Source organism: Balaenoptera physalus (assembly GCF_965194825.1).
Source record: "Balaenoptera physalus genome assembly, chromosome: 14".
Lineage (NCBI taxonomy): Eukaryota > Metazoa > Chordata > Mammalia > Artiodactyla > Balaenopteridae > Balaenoptera > Balaenoptera physalus.
This window is the reverse complement of record NC_138893.1, coordinates 52,792,271-52,819,143: the sequence shown is the minus strand read 5'-3', so window position 1 is coordinate 52,819,143 and position 26,873 is coordinate 52,792,271. Positions and strand designations below refer to the sequence as shown.

The 26,873-nt window shown below is 37.7% G+C and overlaps 1 protein-coding gene across 4 annotated transcripts in view; it reads left to right on the top strand.

Moving 5' to 3' along the window:
- Window positions 1-24,928, top strand: part of R3HCC1L (R3H domain and coiled-coil containing 1 like) — a 90,285-nt gene extending 65,357 nt beyond the window's left edge. For 3 of the 4 annotated variants that reach the window (XM_082424099.1, XM_082424100.1, XM_082424101.1), the window contains 5 exons: window positions 8,466-8,641; window positions 14,561-14,631; window positions 15,515-15,610; window positions 16,116-16,256; window positions 24,121-24,928. In XM_082424099.1, the coding sequence (XP_082280225.1) occupies window positions 8,466-8,641; window positions 14,561-14,631; window positions 15,515-15,610; window positions 16,116-16,256; window positions 24,121-24,188 (552 nt within the window). In that variant the 3' untranslated portion in view covers window positions 24,189-24,928. Of the gene's footprint in view, window positions 1-8,465; window positions 8,642-14,560; window positions 14,632-15,514; window positions 15,611-16,115; window positions 16,257-17,645; window positions 17,804-24,120 lie in introns of all 4 variants that reach the window. The other variant, XM_082424102.1, reaches the window with a different exon arrangement.
- Window positions 24,929-26,873: the final 1,945 nt, after the last annotated feature.

Here is a 26,873-nt window from a genome sequence, read left to right as displayed (position 1 = left end):
AAACTGTATCAGTAATTTGATTTGTAACCTTAGGGGTGTCCTTTAGTCTCTCTGTGATGCAATTTTCCATCCTTATAATAGGGATAACAATAACAGCTGATCCAACATGCCCATCTGACAGATATAAATATAACTTTATCCCAAAATAATGTAGCATATATTTATTTTTTGTTTGTAGAGAGTAACTTGTGACTTCAGAACTTTTTGTTTTTCCTTTTGTATCTTGAAGAACCTAGGATCAAACAAAAAATAAAAAGCTCAGTGATCCATGCCTAGTTGACCTTCTACTCTCTGCACCCTTTTTGTCCCCCTCTACAAATAGGAATCAGGCAATTATGTCATAGCAAGTCAGGTACTATTTTTTTTTTTAACATCTTTTTTGGAGTATAATTGCTTTACAATGGTGTGTTAGTTTCTGCTGTATCACAAAGTGAATCAGCTATACGTATACATATATCCCCATATCCCCTCCCTCTTGCGTCTCCCTCCCACCCTCCCTATCCCACCCCTCTAGGTGGTCACAAAGCACCGAGCTGATCTCCCTGTGCTATGCGGCTGTTTCCCACTAGCTAGCTATTTTACATTTGGTAGTGTATGTGTGTCCATGCTACTCTCTCACTTCGTCTCAGCTTACCCTTCCCCCTCCCCATGTCCTCAAGTCCATTCCCTATGTCTGCATCTTTATTCCTCTCCTGCCCCTAGGTTCATGAGAACCATTTGTTTTTTGTTTTTTTTTTTTTAGATTCCATATGTATGTGTTAGCATACGGTATTTGTTTTTCTCTTTCTAACTTACTTCACTCTGTATGACAGTCTCTAGGTCCATCCACCTCAGTACAAATAACTCAAGTTTGTTTCTTTTTATGGTTGAGTAATATTCCATTGTATATATGTGCCACATCTTCTCTATCCATTCATCTGTCAATGGACACTTAGGTTGCTTCCATGTCCTGGCTATTGTAAATAGTGCTGCAATGAATGTTGTGGTACACATATCTTTTTGAATTATGGTTTTCTCAGGGTATATATGCCCAGTAGTGGGATTGCTGGGTCATATGGTAGTTCTATTTTTAGTTTTTTAAAAGGAACCTCCATACTGTTCTCCATAGTGGCTGTATCAATTTACATTCCTACCAACAGTGCAGGAGGGTTCCCTTTTCTCCACACCCTCTCCAGCATTTATGGTTTGTAGATTTTTTGACGCTGGCCATTCTCACTGGTGTGAGGTGATACCTCATTGTGGTTTTGATGTGCATTTCTCTAATTCCTCCTGTGTGTGTTTGGAGAAATGTCTATTTAGGTCTTCCGCCCATTATTTGATTGGGTTGTTTGTTTTTTTGATATTGAGCTGCATGAGCTGCTTGTATATTTTGGAGATTAATCCTTTGTCAGTTGCTTCGTTTGCAAATATTTTCTCCCATTCTTTTTTTTTTGATAAATTTATTTATTTTATTTTATTTATTGCTGTGTTGGTTCTTCGTTGCTGCACGTGGGCTTTCTCTAGTTGCGGCGAGCAGGGGCTATTCTTCGTTGTGGTGTGCAGTCTTCTCATTGTGGTGGCTTCTCTTGTTGAGAGCACTGGCTCTAGGCGCGTGGGCTTCAGTAGTTGTGGTGCAGGGGCTTAGTTGCTCCGCAGCATGTGGGATCTTCCCAGACCAAGGCTCGAACCCGTGCCCCCTGCATTGGCAGGTGGATTCTTAACCACTGCGCCACCAGGGAAGCCCCTTTTCTCCCATTCTGAGGGTTGTCTTTTCATCTTGTTTATGGTTTCCTTTGCTACGCAAAAGCTTTTAGGTTTCATTATGTCCCATTTGTTTATTTTTGTTTTTATTTCCCTTTCTCTAGGAGGTGGGTCAAAAAAGATCTTGCTGTGATTTATGTCATAGAGTCTTCTATGTTTTCCTCTAAGAGTTTTATAGTGTCTGGCCTTACGTTTAGGTCTTTAATCCATTTTGAGTTTATTTTTGTGTATGTTTTTAGGGAGTGTTCTAATTTCATTCTTTTACGTGTAGCTGTCCAGTTTTCCCAGCAGCACTTATTGAAGAGACTCTCTTTTCTCCATTGTATATTCTTGCCTCCTTTATCAAAGGTAAGGTGACCGTATGAGTCTGGGTTTATCTCTGGGCTTTCTGTCCTGTTCCATTGATCTGTATTTCTGGTTTTGTGCCAGTACCATACTGTCTTGATTACTGTAGCTTTGTAGTATAGTCTGAAGTCAGGGAGCCTGATTCCTCCAGCTCTGTTTTTCTTTCTCAAGATTGCTTTGGCTATTCGGGGTCTTTTGTGTTTCCATACAAATTGTGAAATTTTTTGTTCTAGTTCTGTGAAAAATGTCATTGGTAGTTTGATAGGGATTGCATTGAATCTGTAGATTGCTTTGGGTAGTATAGTCATTTTCACAACGTTGATTCTTCCAATCCAAGAACATGGTATATCTCTCCATCTGTTGGTATCATCTTTAATTTCTTTCATCTATGTCTTATAGTTTTCTGCATACAGGTCTTTTTTCTCCTTAGGTAGGTTTATTCCTAGGTATTTTATTCTTTTTGTTGCAATGGTAAATGGGAGTGTTTCAGATTTTTCATCTATTCCTATTCATTAGTGTATAGGAATGCAAGAGATTCTGTGCATTAATTTTGTATCCTGCTACTTTACCAAATTCATTGATTAGCTCTAGTAGTTTTCTGGTAGCATCTTTAGGATTCTCTAGGTATAGTATCTTGTCATCTGAAAACAGTGACAGTTTTACTTCTTCTTTTCCGATTTGGATTCCTTTTATTTCTTTTTCTTCTGTGATTGCTGTGGCTAAAACTTCCACAACTATGTTGAATAATAGTGGTGAGAGTGAGCAACCTTGCCTTGTTCCCGATCTTACTGGAAATGGTTTCAGTTTTTCACCATTGAGAACGATGTTGGCTTTGGGTTTGTCATATGTGACCTTTATTATGTTGAGGTAAGTTCCCTCTGTGCCTACTTTCTGCAGGGTTTTTATCATAAATGGGTGTTGAATTTTTTTGAAAGCTTTTTCTGCATCTATTGAGATGATCATATGGTTTTTCTCCTTCAATTTGTTAATATGGTGTATCACATTGATTGATTTGCGTATATTGAAGAATCCTTGCACTCCTGGGATGAACCCCACTTGATCGTGGTGTATGATCCTTTTAATGTGCTGCTGGATTCTGTTTGCTAGTATTTTGTTGAGGATTTTTTGCATCTATGTTCATCAGTGATATTGGCCTGTAGTTTTCTTTTTTTGTGACATCTTTGTCTGCTTTTGGTATCAGGGTGGTGGTGGCCCTGCAGAATGAGTTTGGGAGTGTTCCTCCCTCTGCTATATTTTGGAAGAGCTTGAGAAGGATAGGTGTTAGCTCTTCTCTAAATGTTTGATAGAATTTGCCTGTGAAGCCATCTGGTCCTGGGCTTTTGTTTGTTGAAAGATGTTTAATCACAGTTTCAATTTCAGTGCTTGTGATTGATCTGTTCATATTTTCTGTTTCTTCCTGGTTCAGTCTCAGAAGTTGTGCATTTCTAAGAATTTGTCCATTTCTTCCAGGTTGTCCATTTTATTGGCATATAGTTGCTTGTAGTAGTCTCTCATGACCCTTTGTATTTCTGCAGTGTCAGTTGTGACTTCTCCTTTTTCATTCTAATTCTCTTAATTTGAGTCTTCTCCCTTTTTTTCTTGATGAGTCTGGCTAATGGTTTATCAGTTTTGTTTATCTTCTCAAAGAACCAGCTTTTAGTTTTATTGATCTTTGCTATCGTTTCCTTCATTTCTTTTTCATTTATTTCTGATCTGATCTTTATGATTCCTTTCCTTCTGCTAACTTTGGGGGTTTTTTTGTTCTCCTTTCTCTAATTGTTTTAGGTGTAAGGTTAGGTTGTTTATTTGAGATTTTTCTTCTTTCTTGAGGTAGGATCGTATTGCTGTAAATTTCCCTCTTAGAACTGCTTTTGCTGCATCCCATAGGTTTTGGGTCATCGTGTTTTCATTGTCATTTGTTTCCAGGTATTTTTTGGTTTCCTCTTTGATTTCTTCAGTGATCTCTTGGTTATTTAGTAGCGTATTGTTTAGCCTCCATGTGTTTGTATTTTTTATAGTTTTTTTTCTGTAATTGATATCTAGTCTTATAGCGTTGTGGTCCGAAAAGATACTTGATACAATTTCAATTTTCTTAAATTTACCAAGGCTTGATTTGTGACCCAAGATATGATCTATCCTGAAGAATGTTCCATGAGCACTTGAGAAGAAAGTGTATTCTGTTGTTTTTGGATGGAATGTCCTATAAATATCAGTTAAGTCCATCTTGTTTAATGTGTCATTTAAAGCTTGTGTTTCCTTTTTTATTTTCATTTTGGATGATCTGTCCATTGGTGAAAGTGGGGTGTTAAAGTCCCCTACTATGATTGTGTTACTGTCGATTTCCCCTTTTATGGCTGTTAGCATTTGCCTTATGTATTGAGGTGCTCCTATGTTGGGTGCATAAATATTTACAATTGTTATATCTTCTTCTTGGGTTGATCCCTTGATCATTAGGTAGTGTCCTTCTTTGTCTCCTGCCTTTATTTTAAAGTCTATTTTGTCTGATATGAGAATTGCTACTCCAACTTTCTTTCGATTTCCATTTGCATGGAATATCTTTTTCCATCCCCTCACTTTCAGTCTGTATGTGTTCCTAACTCTGAATAGGTACTATTTTTTAGACTTGTTTTCAAAAGCAGATTACTAGGCTTATAAGAGTCTTAAAACCCTCACTTTGGGAAGATAATTTAATTTAGTTGAATGGTTTTGTGGAAGCTGGTTCTACATATGAAGGAATACTCAGATTTTACTTATGCTTTATAAACAGCAAGACAGGCCACTGGTAAAAATCATAAAATATTTGTGATTCATAACTGAAAATTATTTGCTGAGTTGTTTGCAAACTTTACTTTCCCGTGGACTGTAATAGATTAGAATGAATCAAATTGTAAACCTTTCCCCTCTATCAAACATTTATTAGCCATATGAAAGAAAAATATATGAAGGTTGGTCATAAAATATGAAGGTTTCACATTGACAGTTGTGACAAGTATTGTCTCAATACATGTGACTCTTAACAGTAAATGTTTCAGTTGTCTACAGTAAAAATATGATGCAAACTACAAATGTGAGCCATGTGTATAATTTAAAATTTCTATGAGCCACATTTAAAAAAGTAAAAATAAACAGGTAAAGTCAAGAACGTATTTTTAATATATCCAAAATATCATTTCAACATGTAATCAATATAAGAAATTATTAGTGAGATCTTTTATTTTTTGTATTAAGTCTTTGAAATTCGATGTGTATTTTATACATAAAACACATCTCAATTCAGACTAGCCATGTTTCTAGTACTCAGTAGCCACATGTGGCTGGCAGCTGCTGTGTTGGACAGTACAGGTCTACTGCAAAAAAGTCATTGCATCAAATCTTAGGGCCTTTCCTGAAATACATCTGTATTACTGTGTCTAACCCCTGTCTGATAGTGGTTTCTACCCTGCCCGCCCCCACTCCCCTCTCACAATCATGCTCTGATCCTCACTTTATACCATATTGTCTTCTCTTAGACATTTCCCCCTTCTGTGCCACATATTCCTTTCTCCTTTACCCTGTCAAGGCCCCCTTGAATGTTTTGTTGAAATTCTCAGGAGAAAACACCATTAATAGTATGGCCTGCTACCTATCAGCCTACCTCCCCAAAAAATGTGTTGCCAGTAGACATATAAGCTGATTCTAACAATATCAGTACCATGGGAGTATGAAACAAAGTTCTTCTCCTCTTAAGAAAAGTTAGGAGTCCCTGATAATAGTGGAGTCTTGAGTATTATAGGAAAAACTAGTCAGGAGTATGTTACTTGTAGGCTTTATATCTATTTTCCCATGAAATGTAGAGTAGGAATTTTGTGTTTTGCTATTATTTACACTTTGCATTTAATCAGTGCCAGAAGCTGAAATGCTTAATAGTTACCTCAAAAATGGGATGTAAGTATACAAGTTCAAATTTGCTGACCAGATTAGAGCAAAGGGCCATAATCAAATTTCCTTGCCAGACTATCCTGCCTCTCTTTTTTCTTCCTTGTTATAATCAGTTCTTATAGTTCCAAGGTATTTGTAGTTAGGCATTGTTTACCTCTCACAATGCATAATTTAGCCCCAATTTATAAATGCATGGACATGCAGTGGTTTGTTTGGTTTGGTTTTTGCAAAGTAACTCAAAAAGTCCGTGCCAGAAATTCAAAAATGAAATGAAGAAAATAGTTCCAGTGACAGTAGCATAAAAAAGTTAGAAATAAATTTAACAAAAGAAGTATAAAACTTGTACTCTGAAAACTACAAAACATTTTTGGAAGAAATTAAAGAAGACCTAAATAAACATCCCATGTTTATCTTCTTTAATATTGTTAAGATACTACCCAAAGTGATTAACACATCCAGCTCAATCCCAGCTGTCCTGTATTTTTTGCAGAAATTGACAAAATGATCCTCTAATTCATATGGAAATGCAAGGGACTCAGAATAGCCAAAATGATTTTGAAAAAGAAGAACATAATAGGAAGACTCAAACTTCCTGATTTCAAAACTTATAAAACAACAGTAATCAAGAAAGTGTGGCACTGGCATAAGGATGGACTTGCAAGTAATTGCAGATTACCCTCCTTTCTGGGGCTCTGAGTTATTCTAAACTGATACACCAGTCCACTCTAGGCTTTTAAGAATTTGTTAAACATTTAGCTGATATCTTCTTGCCCACTCATGTGGTGGCCACTTCTTCCCATGATCTGCCAGAGGCAAAACAGTTTATATATTCTGTTTCTCTTTGGAGGGACATGTCATCCTGTGGATTTCAATTTCCTTGTGTACTCTGTGTTGCATACTCAGCTGTATGGTAAACTCAAGAAAAGTTATGATTTTATAGGTCAGTTGGTCTTTTCTCATTGTTACGGTGTGAGGAATATTCTCTTCCTGATTTCTACATCCTAAGCAGGGTGGAAATAACATGGTGCTTGACCTATAATAGATTTAGCACCTAGTTAAAATATAATTAAATTGGGTTGAAATTGAATTCTTACTTAGGTACCACGTAGTGTGCTAGCACTTACTGCATCATCTCATTTAATCTGCACACCTATCTATAAAGTGTTGGTACTGTTATTATTCCCATTTTTTAAGATGTAAAACTGAAGCTTAGTGGAGAAAAGGAACTAGAGACCCAGCAATAAATAAACATTTTTGTCGATTTTACCTAAATCGCCTTCCTCCCTCACTCCCTCCCAAATAAAATTCTTAAATCCATTTTTCACTTCTCCAAGGAAAGGAGATACATCCTTGACATTGCAAATTCTCATTTTCTCATTTGATGGGAAAAGAGGCACAGTATGAAAGAGAGAAAGTTTGAAGGTCTCTAGTTGGACTTTTGATTAACAGAGAGAACACACTTTTGAGTCTGAAGGCTCTGGGTGGTCAGTACTAGGCTCTAGGTGAATGACAAAATGATTGTCATGGCTTTGCTGCCACTTTCCATTTTTCCTTTTCCATTCTCCTGCATCTCGTGTGACATAGTTATTAGCCTTCAGTTTTTTCATAGAATAGTAGAATTTTAAGTATTCTTCATTACTATTAATTCCTGTATTAACCTGCTGTGTGGAAATTCCTTTAGGTAGCTCTAATGCTAGGGAACTTAAATATAATTACTTGTGCCACTTACATTTGTTATAACAAATTTCTTTGTAAGCTACTGTCAACGAAAGGTAGACTAACAAAGTGTTTTTATTTATTTATTTATTTATTTATTTATTTATTTACTTATTTATTTATTTTTGGCTGTGTTGAGTCTTCGTTTCTGTGCGAGGGCTTTCTTTGGTTGTGGCGAGCGGGGGCCACTCTTCATCGCGGTCACGGGCCTCTCACTGTCGCGGCCTCTCTTGTTGTGGAGCACAGGCTCCAGACGCGCAGGCTCAGTAGTTGTGGCTCACGGGCCCAGCCGCTCCGCGGCATGTGGGATCTTCCCAGACCAGGGCTCGAACCCGTGTCCCCTGCATTGGCAGGCAGATTCTCAACCACTGCGCCACCAGGGAAGCCCTAACAAAGTGTTTTTATTCTTAAAAATTTTGTTTTTGTTCACTTTCAGAAACGAAACTATGGGTCTGATCAATAAGCTCAAATAAAACAAATGTTATTAATTCATCTCTTCAGCTATTTTCTGAAATTCATTTTCTAAGATGTGTTGTTTATAACTCACCACATTAATCAAAGTATTCCACATGTATAATATAAGCTGGGTGATAGAGCCCAGTCATTATTGTGTTCATGAACAGAGACAAATGATAAAGGTTAAGGAATAGGAATATGGAGACAAAGAGGATTGTTTATATATGGGAGGATATTTTACAATGCTCTGGCTTGATGTAACAGTCACATATATGCTTCCTCCTCTCTAGTTATCAGGGAATATGAAGAATAGAGAAAGCATCCAAGAACCTATATTTGATTATTACAACCATGAAGTTCCTGATATTGACCTCAGTGATTGTGAATTCCCACATGTCATTGAAATTTATGACTTCCCCCAAGAATTTCGTACTGAAGATCTCCTGCGGATTTTCTGCACTTATCAGTAAGTACTTGCAAATGATTGGGGATGTTAGGGAAGGTGGAATGAAGTTTTCTTAAAATGTCTTTTGAAAGATCATCTTTTTTGTTTTTCTATTCCCGTTTCTATTCAGCATTTACTTTAGCATCAAGTTTGTTTATTGTCTTTTCCAAGTCCATTAGAAATCCGTATCAAACCACTCTTCTTCTCGGTTCCTTTAAAAAATGCTAAATAGTCTTTCTAGACCCCATTTTAGCATTTAAGAAGAATGTCATCAATAATGACTTTGGAATCTGTCTTCATGGTGCATTTAGTCCATTTATATTTATTGTAATTATTGATATATTTGGATGTATGCCTGCCATCTTTTTTTGTGTGTTTACTTGTCCCATCTTTTTCCCTTTTCTCTTGCCTTCTTTTGGATTGATGAGGTATTTTTTTCTCCTTCCATATTTTTGGGAAATGATCCTGTTTCTATTATTTGGTGGTTACTTTAGAAATTATAAAATGCCTGCTTAATTTATCAATGGCTAAAGTTAATATTTTTACACTCTTTCCAAACATTCTAAGGGTTTTAAACTCCATTCCCCAATTCCATTCCAATGTCTCCCCAACCTCCAGCTAATATGCTATTGTGATTTAGTATTTTGAATCTTTTTTTCTTTTTAAACTCCATTTGATGTTACATTATTGTTTTATATTATCAGCATTCAGATTTATCCACTTTCTGTATTCTTCATTTATACCTTCTTGCGTCTTATATCTTTCATCTGAAATCTTTTTCCTTCTGCATGAAACATGTTCTTTAGCATTTAATTTAGTAACAGTCTGCTGGTAACACACTCAGTTGGGTTTTGTTGTCGTCGTCGTCGTTGTTGTTTCTTAATGGCTTTATTTCAACTTCATTCTTTTTTTTTTAACATCTTTATTGGAGTATAATTGCTTTACAATGGTGTGTTAGTTTCTGCTTTATAACAAAGTGAATCAGTTATACATATACATATGTTCCCATATCTCTTCCCTCTTGCATCTCCCTCCCTCCCACCCTCCCTATCCACCCCTCTAGGTGGTCACAAAGCACAGAGCTGATCTCCCTGTGCTATGCGGCTGCTTCCCACTAGCTATCTATTTTACGTTTGTTAGTGTATATATGTCCATGCCACTGTCTCACTTTGTCCCAGCTTACCCTTCCCCCTCCCCATATCCTCAAGTCCATTCTCTAGTAGGTCTGTGTCTTTATTCCCGTCTTGCCTCTAGGTTCTTCATGACCTTTTTTTTTTTTCCTTAGATTCCATATATATGTGTTAGCATACGGTATTTGTTTTTCTCTTTCTGACTTACTTCACTCTGTATGACAGACTCTAACTCCATCCACCTCACTACAAATAACTCCATTTCGTTTCTTTTTATGGCTGAGTAATATTCCATTGTATATATGTGCCACATCTTCTTTATCCATTCATCTGATGATGGACACTTAGGTTGCTTCCATGTCCTGGCTATTGTAAATAGAGCTGCAATGAACATTTTGGTACATGACTCTTTTTGACCTATGGTTTTCTCAGGGTATATATGCCCAGTAGTGGGATTGCTGGGTCGTATGGTAGTTCTCCTTTTAGTTTTTTAAGGAACCTCCATACTGTTCTCCATAGTGGCTGTATCAATTTACATTCTCACCAACAGTGCAAGAGGGTTCCCTTTTCTCCACACCCTCTCCAGCATTTATTGTTTCTAGATTTTTTGATGCTGGCCATTCTGACCGGTGTGAGATGATATCTCATTGTAGTTTTGATTTGCATTTCTCTAATGATTAATGATGTTGAGCATTCTTTCATGTGTTTGTTGGCAATCTGTATATCTTCTTTGGAGAAATGTCTATTTAGGTCTTCTGCCCATTTTTGGATTGGGTTGTTTGTTTTTTTGTTATTGAGCTGCATGAGCTGCTTGTAAATCTTGGAGATTAATCCTTTGTCAGTTGCTTCATTTGCAAATATTTTCTCCCATTCTGAGGGTTGTCTTTTGGTCTTGTTTATGGTTTCCTTTGCTGTGCAAAAAGCTTTTAAGTTTCATTAGGTCCCATTTGTTTATTTTTGTTTTTATTTCCATTTCTCTAAGAGCTGGGTCAAAAAGGATCTTGCTGTGATGTATGTCATAGAGTGTTCTGCCTATGTTTTCCTCTAAGAGTTTGATAGTGTCTGGCCTTACATTTAGGTCTTTAATCCATTTTGATCAACTTCATTCTTGAAAGACATTTTTGCTGGGTAGAGAATCCTAGGTTGGTAGTTGATTTTCTCAGAAACTTGAAGATTTTATTCTGCTTTCTCCTGGCTTTCTTAGTGTAGGATGAGAAGCCAGCTGAAAGTCTTAACTATTGCTTCTGAGAGTAATCTCTCTTTTCTCTTTGGGTGCTCTTAATGTTTTCTCTTTGTCTTTGGTATTGTGCATTTTAAGTATGATGTCGCTTTGTGTTTCTTTTGTTATTATTATTATTGAGCTAGTATTTTTCATTGGTTTTGGAGAACACTAGACATTCTCTCTTCAAATATTGCCTCTGTACTAGTCTCTTTTATATTCTCTAAGATGCCAGTTAAAAGTAGATTAAACCTTCTCACTTAATCCTCATGTTATCTCTTTCATATTTTCCATTTCTTTGTCTCCATTACATGCTGAGTAATTTTTTTAGCTCTAATTTCCACTTTCTGATTTCTTCAGCTGTGTTTAATTTGCTGTTAAATCTGTCCATTGAATTTTTAAATTTCATTTTATGTTTCTCATTTTTCAAAGTTCTCTATTTTTCAAATCTGCATGGTCATTAGTTTCTTTTTTTTCTCCAAATATTTTCAAGAAGTATATTGAACATAGACCTTCTATAGTCTATGTCTGGTAATTTCTTTACCTGAAGTCCTTTTAATTCTCTTTCTGCAAATTCTCACTCATAGTGCCTTGCTTCTTTTTTGGAGGTTTAGTTACTTTTTTTTAAAATCTGTACAGCTGACCATTTCCTTTGGAATTTTACTTATGGGAATTGAGGCTTACAGTAAAAGAAGAGAATATCTCCTGAGAGGATATGTGTTTTCTTCTGCCAGGCACCAAGGGCCCTAACAGTCCAAAAGAGCTGTAAATTAAATTATTGATTTGAGGTTACTCTGACCACCGAGATAGAAATAGTCAAGTAGAGAATGATAAAAAATGATTGTTATATGTCTCAACCAGTTTATTTTAACAGTACATATAAATGTCCATTTACTTGCCAGTCTTTGATGTGGTGCCAAGGCCTTTTTTTTTTTAAGTAACTAGTATGTTGATGGCAGACTATCTTCTATTGAGTTCTTATATGTCACCCTGATATCACCTGTGACTTCCAGCAAGAACTTTAATGTCCCTTCAGAGTCACCTGAGTGCAAATTCCTTATAGGTTAAAATGTTTTCTCTCTCTCTCTCTTTTTAAAATTTTTGTTGGCTGCACCGCGTGGCTTCCAGGGTCTTAGTTCCCTGACCAGGGATTGAACCCAGGCCACAGCAGTGAAAGTGCCAAGTCCTAACCACTGGACCACCGGGGAATTCCCTCTCTCTCTCTCTCTCTTTTTTTTTTTTTAAGCTCTTTTGCCCAAACATAATTAATAATAGCTGTTTGGGTTTTTTTAGTGACTTTATCTTTCTCTAGTCTTCCAAACCATAGACACAACTTTTCTTTTTCACACTCATATTTCATCGTTTTATTTAATAAATTAAATTATGTAGTGAAAATATAAATTAAAACTGATACAAGTGGGTTTGAGAATAATTGCACTACCTCTTATATATGTATATAATTCATACATATGTATGAGAAGGTAAAAGAGTCAGAAGTATACCTCTGTATCTTTAGCTTATAAGAAAAAATAAGCTTCAGGAATAAAGAAATAATCCCGAAAATAAGTTATTAAGAAAAAGATTTTCAGGGTCTGGAAGAAAGTCATTACCAAGAAGGGATTATACTTTAATGCTCCAATCCTGACATTAACAATGAACCAGGTCTAACAATGAACCAGGTCTATTGTCTGACATACAAATTTAAACTTAAAATTCAATTCATGTACATCTTGAATTAGGGTATAGCTCCCAACTTTTCCTTAAGGGTTAGATAGTAATTATTTTAGGCAGCTCTGCCATCGTTGCACAAAAATAGCCATAGACAATAGGTGTGGCTACAGACAATGAGTGTGGCTGTATTCATTGAAACTTTATGTACAAAAACAAGCACCCTGTTTTTCTGTAAAGCTCTAGAACAGGCAAAACTAGCAGCCAGGTATCTCACTTAAATTTTGTTGGTTGAGGGGACAGGGGCAGCACTTATCAGTTAAGTAACTAAAAGAGAGGAGGAGTGACTAGATCATGGAGGACAGTTAACACTCTCTGCCATAGATCTTACACTAAACATATAGTGTAGCTCAGTCAGTCTAATTCATTACAATTATGTGGAGACCCGGTTTCAGGGTCTGTTCCAGATAAAGTGCATAATAGATTTTAAAAAGCAGTCAGTGAGATTAAATCCAAAATTAGAACTACCTTAGGTTGTCACTAATAATGATGATTTTTTAAGACCAAGGATTGATTTTGTTAATGTCTGGAATTTCCTGAAGATCAGTTATTTCTTAAGAATTATTAACTTCCCTTGCTTTGTTTCTTCCTAATCTTACCTGCAGATCATTTTTCTATGAAACAGGAAAACATTCTCAAAAGGGGGAAGCATTTTAAAGGGTTATGAAATTCTGAAGTCTAAAAGGCCCTCCAGAGCCCATCTAAGTTTTTCTCTTTCTTTTGTCAACTGTCTTATAATATAGACTTCCACTGTTGAACTTTCTCATAGTCTTCAACCCCTGTGGTCGTTTTATGCCATGGTCAAACTGACCCTTACATTCAGGAAATTGTCTAACTAACCTTCAAAGCCACTTTATTCCTTTTTCCTTCAAAGGAAATTTTTTCTTGACTAGTTGTTAAAGAGGGAGGATATTTTAGCAGTTTCCTTTTTTTTTTTTCTTTATAAAAAAAAGAAAAGGTCATGGTGCAAAAGCGTATAATAATAATGCCTGTTGAGTCAAACACCAGAGTCAACTTCATATTTTAATCACATCTTCATCAATATTAATCATCTTCCTGATGAATATTGCTATTAATAATAAAAAATAATGGGCACCATTCATTTATTAGATGTCCACTAAGTGCTCAACACCGTGCCCTTTGCCTTGTCATGGATGATCTCACTTCCGTTTTCGCAGCAACTCTGTTATGAAGGAACTGTACCCATTTCTACAGATGAGCAGACCTAGCTTACAGAGAGATTAAACCTGCCCATGGTCTGAAGGTGGCAGAACCTGAGTTTCCCTTTCTTACTTCACTTCTACAACTGGAAAGAAAGAATAGGTCAGCCTCTCTGATTAGAGTTGTCCCTTTTCTCCCTTATTTGATTGATTGATTGATTTTGCTTTGAATGACCTGTCTCCCTCTTCCTCTCTGTCTCTTGTCTCTGTCCTTGAGCCTACATTTGCATTAAATCCAGGTGACCTTCCCTGCCTACCTCCTCCTCTAATAATCTTCTGCCCCTCCCATGCTTCCTCGTTCCACCTCTTCTAGTTCCAGTCCCCTAAAAACATCCCTTGTAAAAAGTGTGATAAATACTTTACCTCCCCAGGGAACGTGTGAGGATTAATTAGTTGATGTCTATAAACTGGCTGACAATGTAAAATGCTCCCAGGTAGTTCTTTATGATGGTATTATTGCTTTTAAAACTCAGTGGCTTCTTCTGTGCCCCAAGCCGTTTTGTGTGTCATTATCCCCATTCCACCTGTGTGCTTGTTGAGTGTTTCTATCTCATCATGAAATGCTTTATGAGACTCTGTTTGAAAGATGTTTTTGAAAAGTAAATTTTATTTTAAGGAATAAAATTCTGTTCTTTTGTTGCAGAAAGAAAGGATTTGATATTAAATGGGTGGATGATACACACGCCCTAGGAGTATTCTCCAGTCCGATTACAGGTATTCACCCAATGGATTTCAGTGTGCTTGTTGTCTGTTTTCTCCTACTACTTGTCCTTATTTGCTTTCTGTTCCAGCCACCTGACATTTTATTCAGTCAGTACAGATAATTGGCAGGTGGAGGTTTTTGAGGCATGTTACTTTGGTACCCATTTGCTCCCCCTCTCCCTTTTTATCCTAATCCAGTGGTATTTGGAGAGATAGCTCCTTCCAAGGTTATTTGCTGCATAGCTGTCAGTTATGATAGTGCATAAACAGATTATAGGTAAAGATTTAAGAAGCCAGTATGACTAAATCTTAAAATATTTTTGATTCTACCCCCCTCCCCGACAAATGAATTTGCAGTAGCCCTTTAACCTGTCCAGTGAGCATTTGTAATACCTACTTTCTGAATATATGATTTGGCCTTTTCACTTATATCATTGGCCTCATGATAGATCTGATGCAGAGGCATTCAAAGAAATTAGAGATGTTGATTCCTGTCTGAATCACCTAAAATAGGGGTCTGCAAACTTATTCTGTAAAGAGCCAGATAGTAGATATTTTAGGGTATAAGGTTTCTGTCACTACTTAACTCTTGTGTTGTAGCCAGAAAGCATCCCTAGACAGTATGCAAATGAATGAGCATGGCTCTGTTTCAGTAAAATTTTACAAAAACAGGTGGTTGGCTGGATTTGGTCACAAAGCTATAGTTTATTGATCCCTGTTCTAAAATAATCACTGCCATTTTGTTACTTACGGATTTTCTAGAGCTTACTGTTTCTTTTGCTCATGATGAAAAATAAAGCATAACATCTAGGAAATACTTTCTAAGAACTAGCCTTAAATTTTTGCATCACTCTTCTTCATGTCTTCTACTTCTTTATATTTATTGTCTTTACAGCTCGTGATGCTCTGGGTAGTAAACATACCATGGTGAAGATCCGGCCCTTGTCGCAGGCCACGAGAGCAGCCAAGGCCAAAGCTAGAGCTTATGCTGGTAAGCCTATATAATCTCAGGAGCTTTTTCTTGTTGATAGTGGTGATATTGTTTTTTCCAGCACTTGTATAGCATCCAGAGTTCTAAGGACATATCACTTTTATTTTTAGTGTTAAAGGAAATATTATTTGAAGGAAAAAAGAGAATAGAAAAGGCTGTGTTGGAAATATAGCACTGGAGTAGCCACTTGGAGAGAGTGGGAGATACTAACTGCAAGCAATGCAGCAACCATTTTCTGATGACATCCTTATCTAGTTTACCTCTGTGTTTAGCTGTTTGATAGAGTCACTGTAAGAAATTGTGTTAATACAGATAATGAAGGCAGGGTTGTTTGTGCTTTGCCATGTTAATTTCCTCTGCTCTTCATCTATCAGGCTTGTATTAATTACTGCTGATGCAGCCCTTGTTAGTCTATTTGGTATGTTAATTACTGAGTTAAATCACTTGGAGCTAGAGTGCTTTCTCTTCCTTACTCCCTCCTACTCCCTCCCTTTCTCCCATTCAGAGTTTCTCCAGCCAGCAAAGGAGCGTCCTGAGACTTCAGCAGCCCTAGCCAGAAGGTTAGTCATCAGTGCCCTTGGGGTTCGAAGTAAGCAGAGCAAAACCGAACGGGAAGCAGAACTTAAGAAACTGCAAGATGCCCGTGGTGAGTTGAAGTTGATGGTGTTCTTCTTTAGTCCCTTTAGAGCTCACTATAAGGCATGTGTGAAAAAAAAAAAAAAGAATGAAGCCCATTCCATTTTGGCATTTCCATTTCCTAGAAGCCTCCTACATATATTGAAATTGTTTTCATGCCTTATATTTAGGAGGAAGACATTTTAGAATTTGTCTGCCTGTTCCACACACCAAGGCATCCTAATCCATGTTCCTACTGTTGTTTTCCAAGAGATAGGTTCAGTCCTTTAAGCTTATCCATGGCTATTTCTATAGTTCTTGCTCCCGACTCTCAGAAAAATATTCCTATGAAGACATAATAGTCTCCCAGGCAGAAAACATTATTTGCTGTGGTTTTACTGGGCCCTGATTGCCATGATATTATCAAATGGTTTAGATCTTAGATAGAAGACAAATTAAGGAAAAGCCAGCATCTGACATTGATGATAATAACTGTAGAAGGTAATTTTTTCTTTAAAGACAGTCCTGAGTGGCTCCATTAGAGCACATCTAGGTTAGCCTAATCTTCTGATTATTTTCCAGTACTTAAGAGTCCTCAGAATATTTCAACTGATCCACAAGCAGGGTTTTTCTTTCCCTATAGTTTGTAGTTGAGGTTAAATGTCTCTCTCCCCTTTATAGGCTGTTGACTTGTACGTAAAGGCTTGGGACTCTGGTTAGCACTTAAGTGCTTTTTATCAACCTTCAGGCTTTAGACAGTCTGATTGCCTTAGCCCTCGATCTGTGGAATCTGTGAAGGCAATTTATTCTGAAAATTCCACTTACCGAAAAGTAACTTCATTTTTCCATTAAACGAATGGAAGTTTCAGACTCCTTGTTTATTGCCGGTCTAACAAGGCCATTAATACTTCCTGTCCACTCTGCTTTGGTGATAGCAGGCAGCTTGCAGACTCTCAGCTGCACTGGCCAGATAACCAGTGACAGAGTGTGTCATGGCAGGTGCTAGAGTTTCAGAGTTGAACCCAACTAATTTTTGAAACCTTAATGATTATAATGAGGCAGTTTTGATTTTTTCCATGCATTCTTGACTCAAAGGCTTCCTACAGACTATAGAAACAGGGGAGGATTCCTCTGGTTTTTATATATGGCACTGTCAGAGCTAGATTAAAGTAGCATGTGCAGTGTCCTTAACCCTTTATTAATTGGTTATCTCTGAGGAAGATGATTTCTCTGTGATAACCACAGTTATCTCAGAAAATCAATAGAGGGTAATAACAATGGTATCTATAAAAGGAGATGTGATTCTTTTTGCAATGTATCCTGCTTCCCTATGCGTGTAATATCACCCGTATTTCTACAGGTACTGCAATAATAGTTTTGTATGGCTGTCCCCTGAGTATCCCCCTCTGTTTCTCTGTAGGCACATCAGCATACTGTTCCACTTGAATTTGTTTTAAATGCTCAGCTATACAAAGGACATTTCAGTGATGAAATTAAAATGAGGCTGTTGGCTAAGTGGGTACCCTGTTACTTACTTTTTTAAAGAAGGCATTTAGTTGTGAATAGAGACCCACGGTGGTAAGTTTCTCCTATCCATTGGTCCTGAATCTATACAGGTTATAGAGGACTCTTCCTTTATTATGTCTCAGAACTCTCCCATTCTTTATATCTGAGAAAATGCGTATGGAAAATTCCTGATATAGCTTTCTGGCTTCTTTATGCATTGAGCATATATATATACTCTTGTAATTGCCTGCATGGAGCCCAAGACTTCTCACTTAAAGATTTTTTTCTGTGGAAATTAAAAGTATTGTTTAGGTATTAAACAGAACAGATACTTCTGTTCCAGTTCTTCTTCCACTGCAGGGAAAGGGGTCAGTACAGCATATGAAATAACATTATAAACTCTGGAATCAGACTGCCTGGGTCTACATCTAAGCTCTGCCATTTACTGGCTATGTCACCTTAAGCAAATTACTTACTCTCTGGAGGCCTCTGTTTCCTCATCCATAAAATGGAAATCAAGTGAGATAACCCACAAAAGATACTTAGTCATCTTTAAAACCCACGGGAGCACTCTCCCGCCTGTTTCTCTAGGCCTGTAGTGAGTGTGTGGTACGTATGAGCTGCTGCTGTTTTAGTAGTAGTCGCAGTATCATCTTATGGTGAGTCCAGCACAGATGCCAGTGCATACTTTTTTCTTGTCATTACTCTTTTTATTTTCAGTTGCCTGTGATACACTATCAACTACATTTGGAATTCACCGTGTACCTACCCTGTGCAAGGCATTGTGCTCCCTAATTAGGAAAGTTAGAGAAACGGCAAGATGTTGTTCCTCTCCTTAAGACTTGCAGTCTGGTGGGGATATCTGCCTTGAGTAAGAAAGAAAATATGAACCTGATATATTTTTTTTTTTAGAACAATGTGACTTTTAATTTTTATTTATTTATTTATTTATTTATGGCTGTGTTGGGTCTTCGTTTCTGTGCCAGGGCTTTCTCTAGTTGCGGCAAGCGGGGCCGCTCTTCATCGCGGTGCGCGGGCCTCTCACTATCGCAGCCTCTCTTATTGCGGAGCACAGGCTCCAGACGCGCAGGATCAGTAGATGTGGCTCACGGGCCCAGTTACTCCGCGGCATGTGGGATCTTCCCAGACCAGGGCTCGAACCCGTGTTCCCTGCATCGGCAGGCAGATCCTAAACCACTGCACCACCAGGGAAGCCCCGAACCTGATATTTTAAGCAGTTGATTCTCCTCTCTCTTCAGTTCTGAAGATTTTAAGATTAAAAGCCACATAAAGGTTTTTGCAATTAAAAGGATTGGAAGGAAATTCCTGGCAATATAACATGTTACGATAACTCTGGATGGGGATGGTATTATCTCCAGTTTAGAGCTGGCCCAGAGAGGTGAAGTAGCTGGCCTAAGGTCACCCAGCTGGTAAATTGAAAGGAGACATTTGAACCTAGGCCTCTCTAATTAAAACCCATGTTCCTTTTATAATACTGTAATCCCATTTGAAGGAGTTTTGGGGTAATTAACATTTTTTTCCAAAAGAAAAAATTTTAAGGTCTTCAGAAAATAAAATATGACAGGCTTCTTTTTAGTTATCTGTTCCAATGGTTAGAGCTTTTACTGTCAGAAATTTCTTCCATAGGTCTAACTTAAATCTGTACAATAGTTTAAAACAGTTTCCTCTTCTTTTTTATTTAGTAGAAATCAGGAACATCTGGACACCGTTCTGTTCTAACAGCCTTTAACTGTTAGGGCAGATCATTTAGGAGTGAGAGGATCTGGGCTATAATAGGGTTTTTGCCATTAACTAGCTGTGTGGCCATGGGCAAGTTTCTTATACCTCTCTGTGCCCCAGTTTCCAACAAAGTGAAAGCAATGCCTGACTTACCTAACCATGGAGAATTTTTTGAGCAACATAAGTTAACATGTATAAAAATGTTTAGAAAGGTGCTTTACGTATTTAGAATACTATTATCTATGTGACTCTTGGGAAATTAGTATTCATTATAATAATATAAGCCAGTAATGACAAATGTGTACTATGTACTGTTGCTCCCCATTCATTATCCATGACAGACTGTGCTAATCAGTCATGACACTCTTTCTTGGTGAGTTTTGACTTGACCATAGCCAATAGATCAGAATTAGCATAGAAATAGAAATAGAAATCAGAATCTTTGTGCCATCCTGATATAGCTGCTTTTATTAATAATACTATAGAATAATTTCCTAGCCTTTCTTTTTCCCACTTCAAGAGTTCTGCTGTCTGGCACAGTGCCTAGTTCATAAAGAGATACTCAGTGTGCATATTCATTGACTGAATACATGAATGACACTTGTTACTTTAATTTTTCTTCATAAGTCTTATTTCACTCATGATTCTACTCTGAACCCTTTCAAGTCCTCCATGATTTTCTTTATAAAATCCAGAGTTGAACATTGCATATGGAACCCTTCTAATTAATGAATTTGGAATTTGGGATTTTGAGGTATAAATACTTTCCTGATAACTTCCTTTACCCTACTTTGGTCTTCTTACCCTTTTATTGAGAAGTCTTTGTCTAAATCCTTAAAAAGGAGATTAAGAAATTAAAGTTACTCTGGGGAGAATCAAGAAAAAAGAAGTACTCAAATCATTTTAAGCAAATCATATTTTATATATCTGGAAGATAAGAGCTTTAGTCACAAGTCTCTGAGTGTGAGGAACAGATAGATCTTTTAGTCTAGCAGAACGCATGACAGATTAGAACTATACTAAGAGTGGGAAATGAAAACATAGATCGTCCTTGAGTACTTTGTATTTGACTTAATCACGTTTTAAACCAAGGATTCACACTAAATGATAAAAACACATTTTAAAGACCAAACTCAGGAATACGTGTAAAATTTCCCCATGTTCCACTTATCAGAACATTTGATTCCCACCTAAAGTTGGAATCAAAGTTTTCAGAATAAGCTACTCTCATTTTCAAAGCCTGCCGTAATTTTATTTCATAACTTTGTTCCATTTTATTCTTGGGGGGTATATGATTAATTGGCTGGTTCTAAAAGGCCATCTTTTGGGTCATAGGCCTGGGAGGCAGAGTTAAGTAAACAATAATTTGATCCCTTAGTTTGATTAATGAAATCACTGAGAACTTAAAAGTAAAATCATCTCTATAGGATACTTAGTCAACTGTAATAAAAATTTAATCACAGTCAGCTGCCGTCTGAAATCCTTTTTAGGAATTCCATTATTCTGCCTTCAAGAACAGTGCTGCGTTGCTGACTCATAATCTAGGTCTTAACGGCATTTTCTTGGTGTCTTTTCTCCCCGGACGTGAAGTTCCCTTCATTTCTAACCACATTTCCTTTCATTTTAATCTGACCTTTTTCTGTGGGTTGCAGTATTTATCCATATTTTTGGTGTCACCTGCTGTTTAGTAAACTTACATCTCTGGCCTAGATCAGAGATGAAAATGTTTATGGACTGACTGACCATTTCACCAATTATTGCTAAGTAAATAACACGTGTTATACTTAATACATTGATAATCATTCCACCCTCTAGAGTTAAATGCTCCCTTAACACTTATGTGAGCCAGACTCTATTTTTTCCCAGTATATTAATGATTAATACATACTTGGTAAGCCTGAAATCTAAAACTTGCTAAAATGAAGAGGTTATTTATGTTACCTCTCCTTGATCTACCAGGTCTGTCAATCCATAAAAGAAGGCAATTAGATTAGTTTGACCAGACTTGTACTTCAAGTCTTCAGGTTGATTATTACTCTGTAGGTGGCTACAAGTGGATTTTGTGATGATTTTTCTTCATTATTTTCTTAGGTGTAGAAGTAAATTTTGAAGGTTTTTATTTCCATCCCTTTTCTTTATTTTTTTAAACATGACACCAAACTGGCCCCTTTTTCATCTTTAGCACTTTCTGTTCCCTCAGTGAGAAGTCAACTCATTTAATGCAATCATTTCTGCCAATTTATTTATTATACTGAGAAATAAAAGTCTTCAGGGCCAGCTTATGTTAGTGCTTTAGGTTAATCATTTCATGCTAACACTATATTCTTCTTTAGTTCCTTGCCCTCATGGCTGCTGTTGGGCTTTCTCTTAGTTTACTTTTTTTAATTGGTGGAGTTAAAGTTAATAGGAGCTTTTTTAATACAGTCTATCAGCTATTACCTACTTTCTTTTCTCTTTGATAAAGGGGCAACATGTTTATTCTTTATCTTTCGCAGAATACATTTTTTTTCCCCACATTTGTTCCTTTTCTGTGTAAATATTTTCAGATCCTCTCTTCAGAGGTCAGGACAGTAGAAAGTATGCTGATTTAAGAATTAAGGACCTGGGTTCCAGCTTCAGGTTTTCACTGACTATGTAATCTTAGGCAAGTTACTTAACACCTCCAAGCTTCCATTTTTTTCTTTAAAATGAAGAAAATATTTTTAGGTCTCATCCTAACCTGTATTTCTGTATTCTGTTCATGTTCTATATTTATAAAGTTAAGCCTCACATTTTCACTATTTCTTTGTGCTTCTCAGTTTGTCTCCCTATTCTTGCTGACTTTATCATATGGTTTACCACCAGAATATATTTACATATATTTGGTAATACAGATCTACAGTCTTTTGTTGGAAAGCATTAGGGTAGGAAATGTTTCAGAATTCTAAACTTTTCCAGTTTTAGAAAGATAATATGTTAATACATGTTTCGTAACACCAAAATCGAACACATTAGCATTAATATTTCTGTGGCCTTATGTCCCTTCAGGTTATATTTACCACCAAAGGAGCTTTGACCCCAGACTTTTTAAAAACCAAAAGACTTTTTTTTCAGTGCTTCTTCGATTTTGAAATCATGGATTATGGACCAGTCATTCTGTTTTCCTACTGCTCCTGGATTTCTTTTCCTAAAGCTTTCCAAATTGCCTTTCTGGTTTAAGTTTCTGAGTTTATTGAAAAATCTGAGTTCTAATAATTCACTTTTCTAGTTTCTTCACTTTTTCTTGGAACCCAGAACCACTTTTTGATTGTTTTCATCCAAGGTTGCCTTTGCCTTTAGATCCTCTCCTAACTTTTCTCTGTTTGTGAGAATCAGAACCACAGTCAGCCTTCCTAAGAAATCCCAGAATCCTTTAGACAAGCCAGTTATCCTTTGTGCTATCTCCCTGGAGAATCCCAACCCAATTTAAGCCTGCCTTAAAGCTGAGTCACATGACACTGAGCCTTCAGTTTGGAATTTACTGACCCCCATTTTTTGCCTCTTGTAACTTTGCTGCTATTTTCAGATAATGCCACAAGATGGTGCCCAAATAGCAGCAAATTTCTCTTTCTCACATTTCCAAGTGCCAGTTAGCTTCCTTATCAAGTTCTTTGCCCTTAAAGTTGAGTCAAATATAGTACAGGAATTTCATAAGGGATTCTGCTGATTTGGAAAGATATGTCAGAATAGCAAGAATTAACTCTAAACTCACCTTGATTTCTGTAATCCCCCTGGTTCATGACTTGCAAAATCTTTTAGTCTGAAATAATTGCCCTTGGAAAGAAGCACTTAGGCTTAATCATCTACATTTTATGGTGTCAAGATCAATGACTGACTAGCCATGAAATTAGAACTGGTATTGTGGCACCTAGTGAAGTACTTGGGTCACCAAACCGTGTATGGTCTTTATTGTCTCACGTATTGGTGAAAGTGTTAAATGGAAACTAAGCTTCTGTGTTAAAATTTGAAGATGGATTGCCCAGATTTGTGCATTTTTTGTTTTTAGAAATACTTCTTAGTTTCCCTCCATTATATGTGGTCATTTTTCCATGTTGGAATTGGTATTCCAGAAGATTTCTGACTCCTGAAAGTGCTCTGAAAATATTGAAATTTGATTTTTCTGTGAAATTTTTTTTTGCTTTTTTTTTTTTGTAGAATTGTAGTAGAGAGATATGACTAAAGCCCAGTGGCTACTATTTCCATTTGAGCAAGAAAGTAGAAGAAAAATATTGAAACATATTCTTGATGCCTATTGAAATATTTATATAGATCAGTAGACTGGGAATAATGGGCAATTTTACTGAAGCACTAACACAGTTTAGAAAGAGAATTAAAATAAATATATTATCAGCAAGACAAAAATCTGGATCCTGCTCGGTTCTGACTTATTCCATATGCTTTTTATTTCTATTAGCCACAGATCTTTCTCTTTTTATTATATAGTAATAGAAACATTGTTCCCACTTACAAAACACTTGGAAAGTTAAAAATATTAACTCTTGGAATCAGGTAAGAGAAAACCAGGAAATTCACCTGTCTCATGATTAAAGTTTGCCTTGTAATTCAGATTAAGGGAAAGTCACTGGTTATGTGAAGTTATACTACCATCTTAACACTGCCCTTATTTACAGAGAGAAAACAATTGGAAGCCAAGCAACGGGAAGACATCTGGGAAGGCAGAGACCAGTCTGCAGTTTGAACATCACTTGATGACAGGGATAATTCCAGGAATTGAGAAAATATTTCCAGTCTTCAGAGGATTTTTCCAGAGCTCTGTGTACATGCAGATGTGCATGTTAATGAAAGAAAGAGATAAGCAATCAAGACAAGGGCTGACTAGGTATAGGAGGAAGATAGACTCCTGTTTGTCTTCACTCCTAAATGCAGTTCTTTGGAACTGCCTTAACTGTGTTGGACGTGGAAGGAAGCCATCAGCTAGGAAGAAACTTGGAAGATGTGACTTCCAAGAGTCCTCTGGACAGGGCAAGTCACACTTCCAAGATGTTTTAAGCAAATGCAAAACAGAGGATTCAAACCTGTGATGATGGGAGATTAAGGCACCGCAAAGGCAGGGTGTTCCTTAGTACCTCACAAAGCTGAGAACAGCAATATTGCAGGGAGCGGGTGAAGTGGGCGGTCAGAGGGGAGGGAGCTGTTAGTACAAGGAGCTGGAACGGTATCTGGTGTACTTGGTATTCACAGAATCTACACTGCTGGTTCCAGAACCCCAAAGTTGGTGAACTGCAGCAGGTGTAGGTATTGGGACTCCAGAACTTGTACTAAGCTGAGTGCCTGGGGCTGCTCCAGCTGCATGGCAGCCAGGGGCGTGCCCGCTTCATTCCTTATAGGAAGCCGGTGTTGGGAGCTGTGTGCCAGTTCCAGTTTAAGCAGTACTATCATGTTGTAAGAGAAAGACATTAAAGCCCATTTTATGACATACATCACTCTGCTGTTTGTCAGTTTTGTCATTCCCCTGAAGAAACTGGAGAGCAGTTCTCCCCGTATCTTCAACCCTGTAATGCTGTGCGTGGGTTCGGTGGATCTGCTGGTGTTATCGGATCCCGCTGAGTAGACTGCTGATCATCTCTGCGCCCCAGAGTATACTACAGAAATACTCTCCTGGGATTGGTGTGTGGTGGCTCCTCTCCCCTTCTTGTCCTCTTTGCACATCCCCACCCCACCCTCTTGCCTTTTGCCCTTTTTGTCCAGTGTGACATCCTGCAGAAAGCATCTGGCACACAGCATGTTCTTGGTATGATCTTCTCTGCCTTTGCCAGAGGCATTTGGCAAGCCACACCAGATCGTCCATTTTAGTGAAGAGCAGCCAGAGTCAAACACACACCTCTGGGCAGTAAGAGAATTCCTAAAAGACACGGACAAGTCAGAGCAGTCAGCTCAGGCTGTATCCTTCTCATATCTGCATTCTCAGTGTTTCTGAAGCAATCGTAGTGGTAGACCTCCAGATGCTGAGAGAGCAAGAAATGGTGTCTCATCGTGCTTTCAGTGAGGGCAGCAGCCTCATTTTTGTATGATTTAGTGCCCATGACAATGACGGATTATTAGCATTGCCTAGAGGATGGTGTAGTGGGGCTCCGTCCAAACGTTCCTCCAATGACACTGGCCTTGGGTCTTGATCCCTGCCGCTGTTCCGGTCTTAGAGCCCTCTTACAGTTCCTCAGCATTGTTTTTCTCATCCTTTGTTCTGAAACTGTCCCTTGTTCATGTTCAATACCTCCATTCCAAGTTTGGAGGGGTCATTAAGTCCTCTTGACCCTCTGCCCCAGTACTACTTAGGGCAGGGCCCCTCTCTTTGGCTCTGGCTGTACAGCTTGTGCTGTCATCATAGAACAGAGGGAAGTCTGTTTGAACAGTATGGCTGCATTTGAAAGGAAATGCAGGAAACTAGCCAGGTTTCATACTGAACAGTATACCTCTGAGGTAGACCTTTGCTCTGTTTTGATTCTTCAAGGCTGAGAATGGCCTTGGGCAGTAAAAAAAAAAGTGATTGTTCCTACCACTTGACTTTGAGGGTGCTTCCCTTTCTGGCAGCATTTTGGCTTCTAAGGGCATTGTTAATGGTAACATGTAGTCCCGTGTTTATTACCCAGTTTTCTTGTAGTACTCATAATTTCAAGAAGTTACTTTTGTCCTCATTCTAATGCTGTGTACTTGGTGGCTAGTAACTTACACTTTTTTTCGGATAACAGTCAGCCAGATTTATCCTTATAAGTAGATCCAGAGAAAGGATTTTTTTAGCCAAAACTGAAAGCTATGGAGTGCTCCTGCTTCGGCCCTTAGTAGAGAATGTGCTTTTTAGTTGTATTTTTCCAGCAGCTGGAATTGATGTATACTGGCTGGAGGTAAGAAAGAGGACCTGCCCTGACCCAGCATGGACTACTTGAGCTTGTCCAGACGGGAACCAGATCCTTGGTCATATCTACACCGTGCCTTTGCACACTGAGCTGACTGGAGAGTACCCTGTAGCTGCCACTGGCTCCTTTGGTAGATACTTGAGGAGAAGACGGCTAATGCACTCTGTGTGTTGTATGTTGCTTCCTGTATGTTGAACTTCTGAAACCCAGTATCACCTGGAATTTATAGTAAATACATTCCCCTTGAGTTCCAGTGTATTCCTCACGGAGTGGAAGTCTTTGTGGAATAGAAATGAATTAGGCATCTGAATGGTAAGCTGAGGTTCCTAGTACTTCAGTTTCTCTGAGGCAAGAATGCCAAGGTGAAAATCATCAGACATTTTTGGTTCTGTCTGGAATTTGGTGGTTGGTATTCTGTTAACATTCCTCATCTAGTTACAAGTCACGCCAGCCGCATCTTCCCATATCCTTCCCTTTCAAGTCAGAGGTGTAACAGCATAACCCTTGTATAG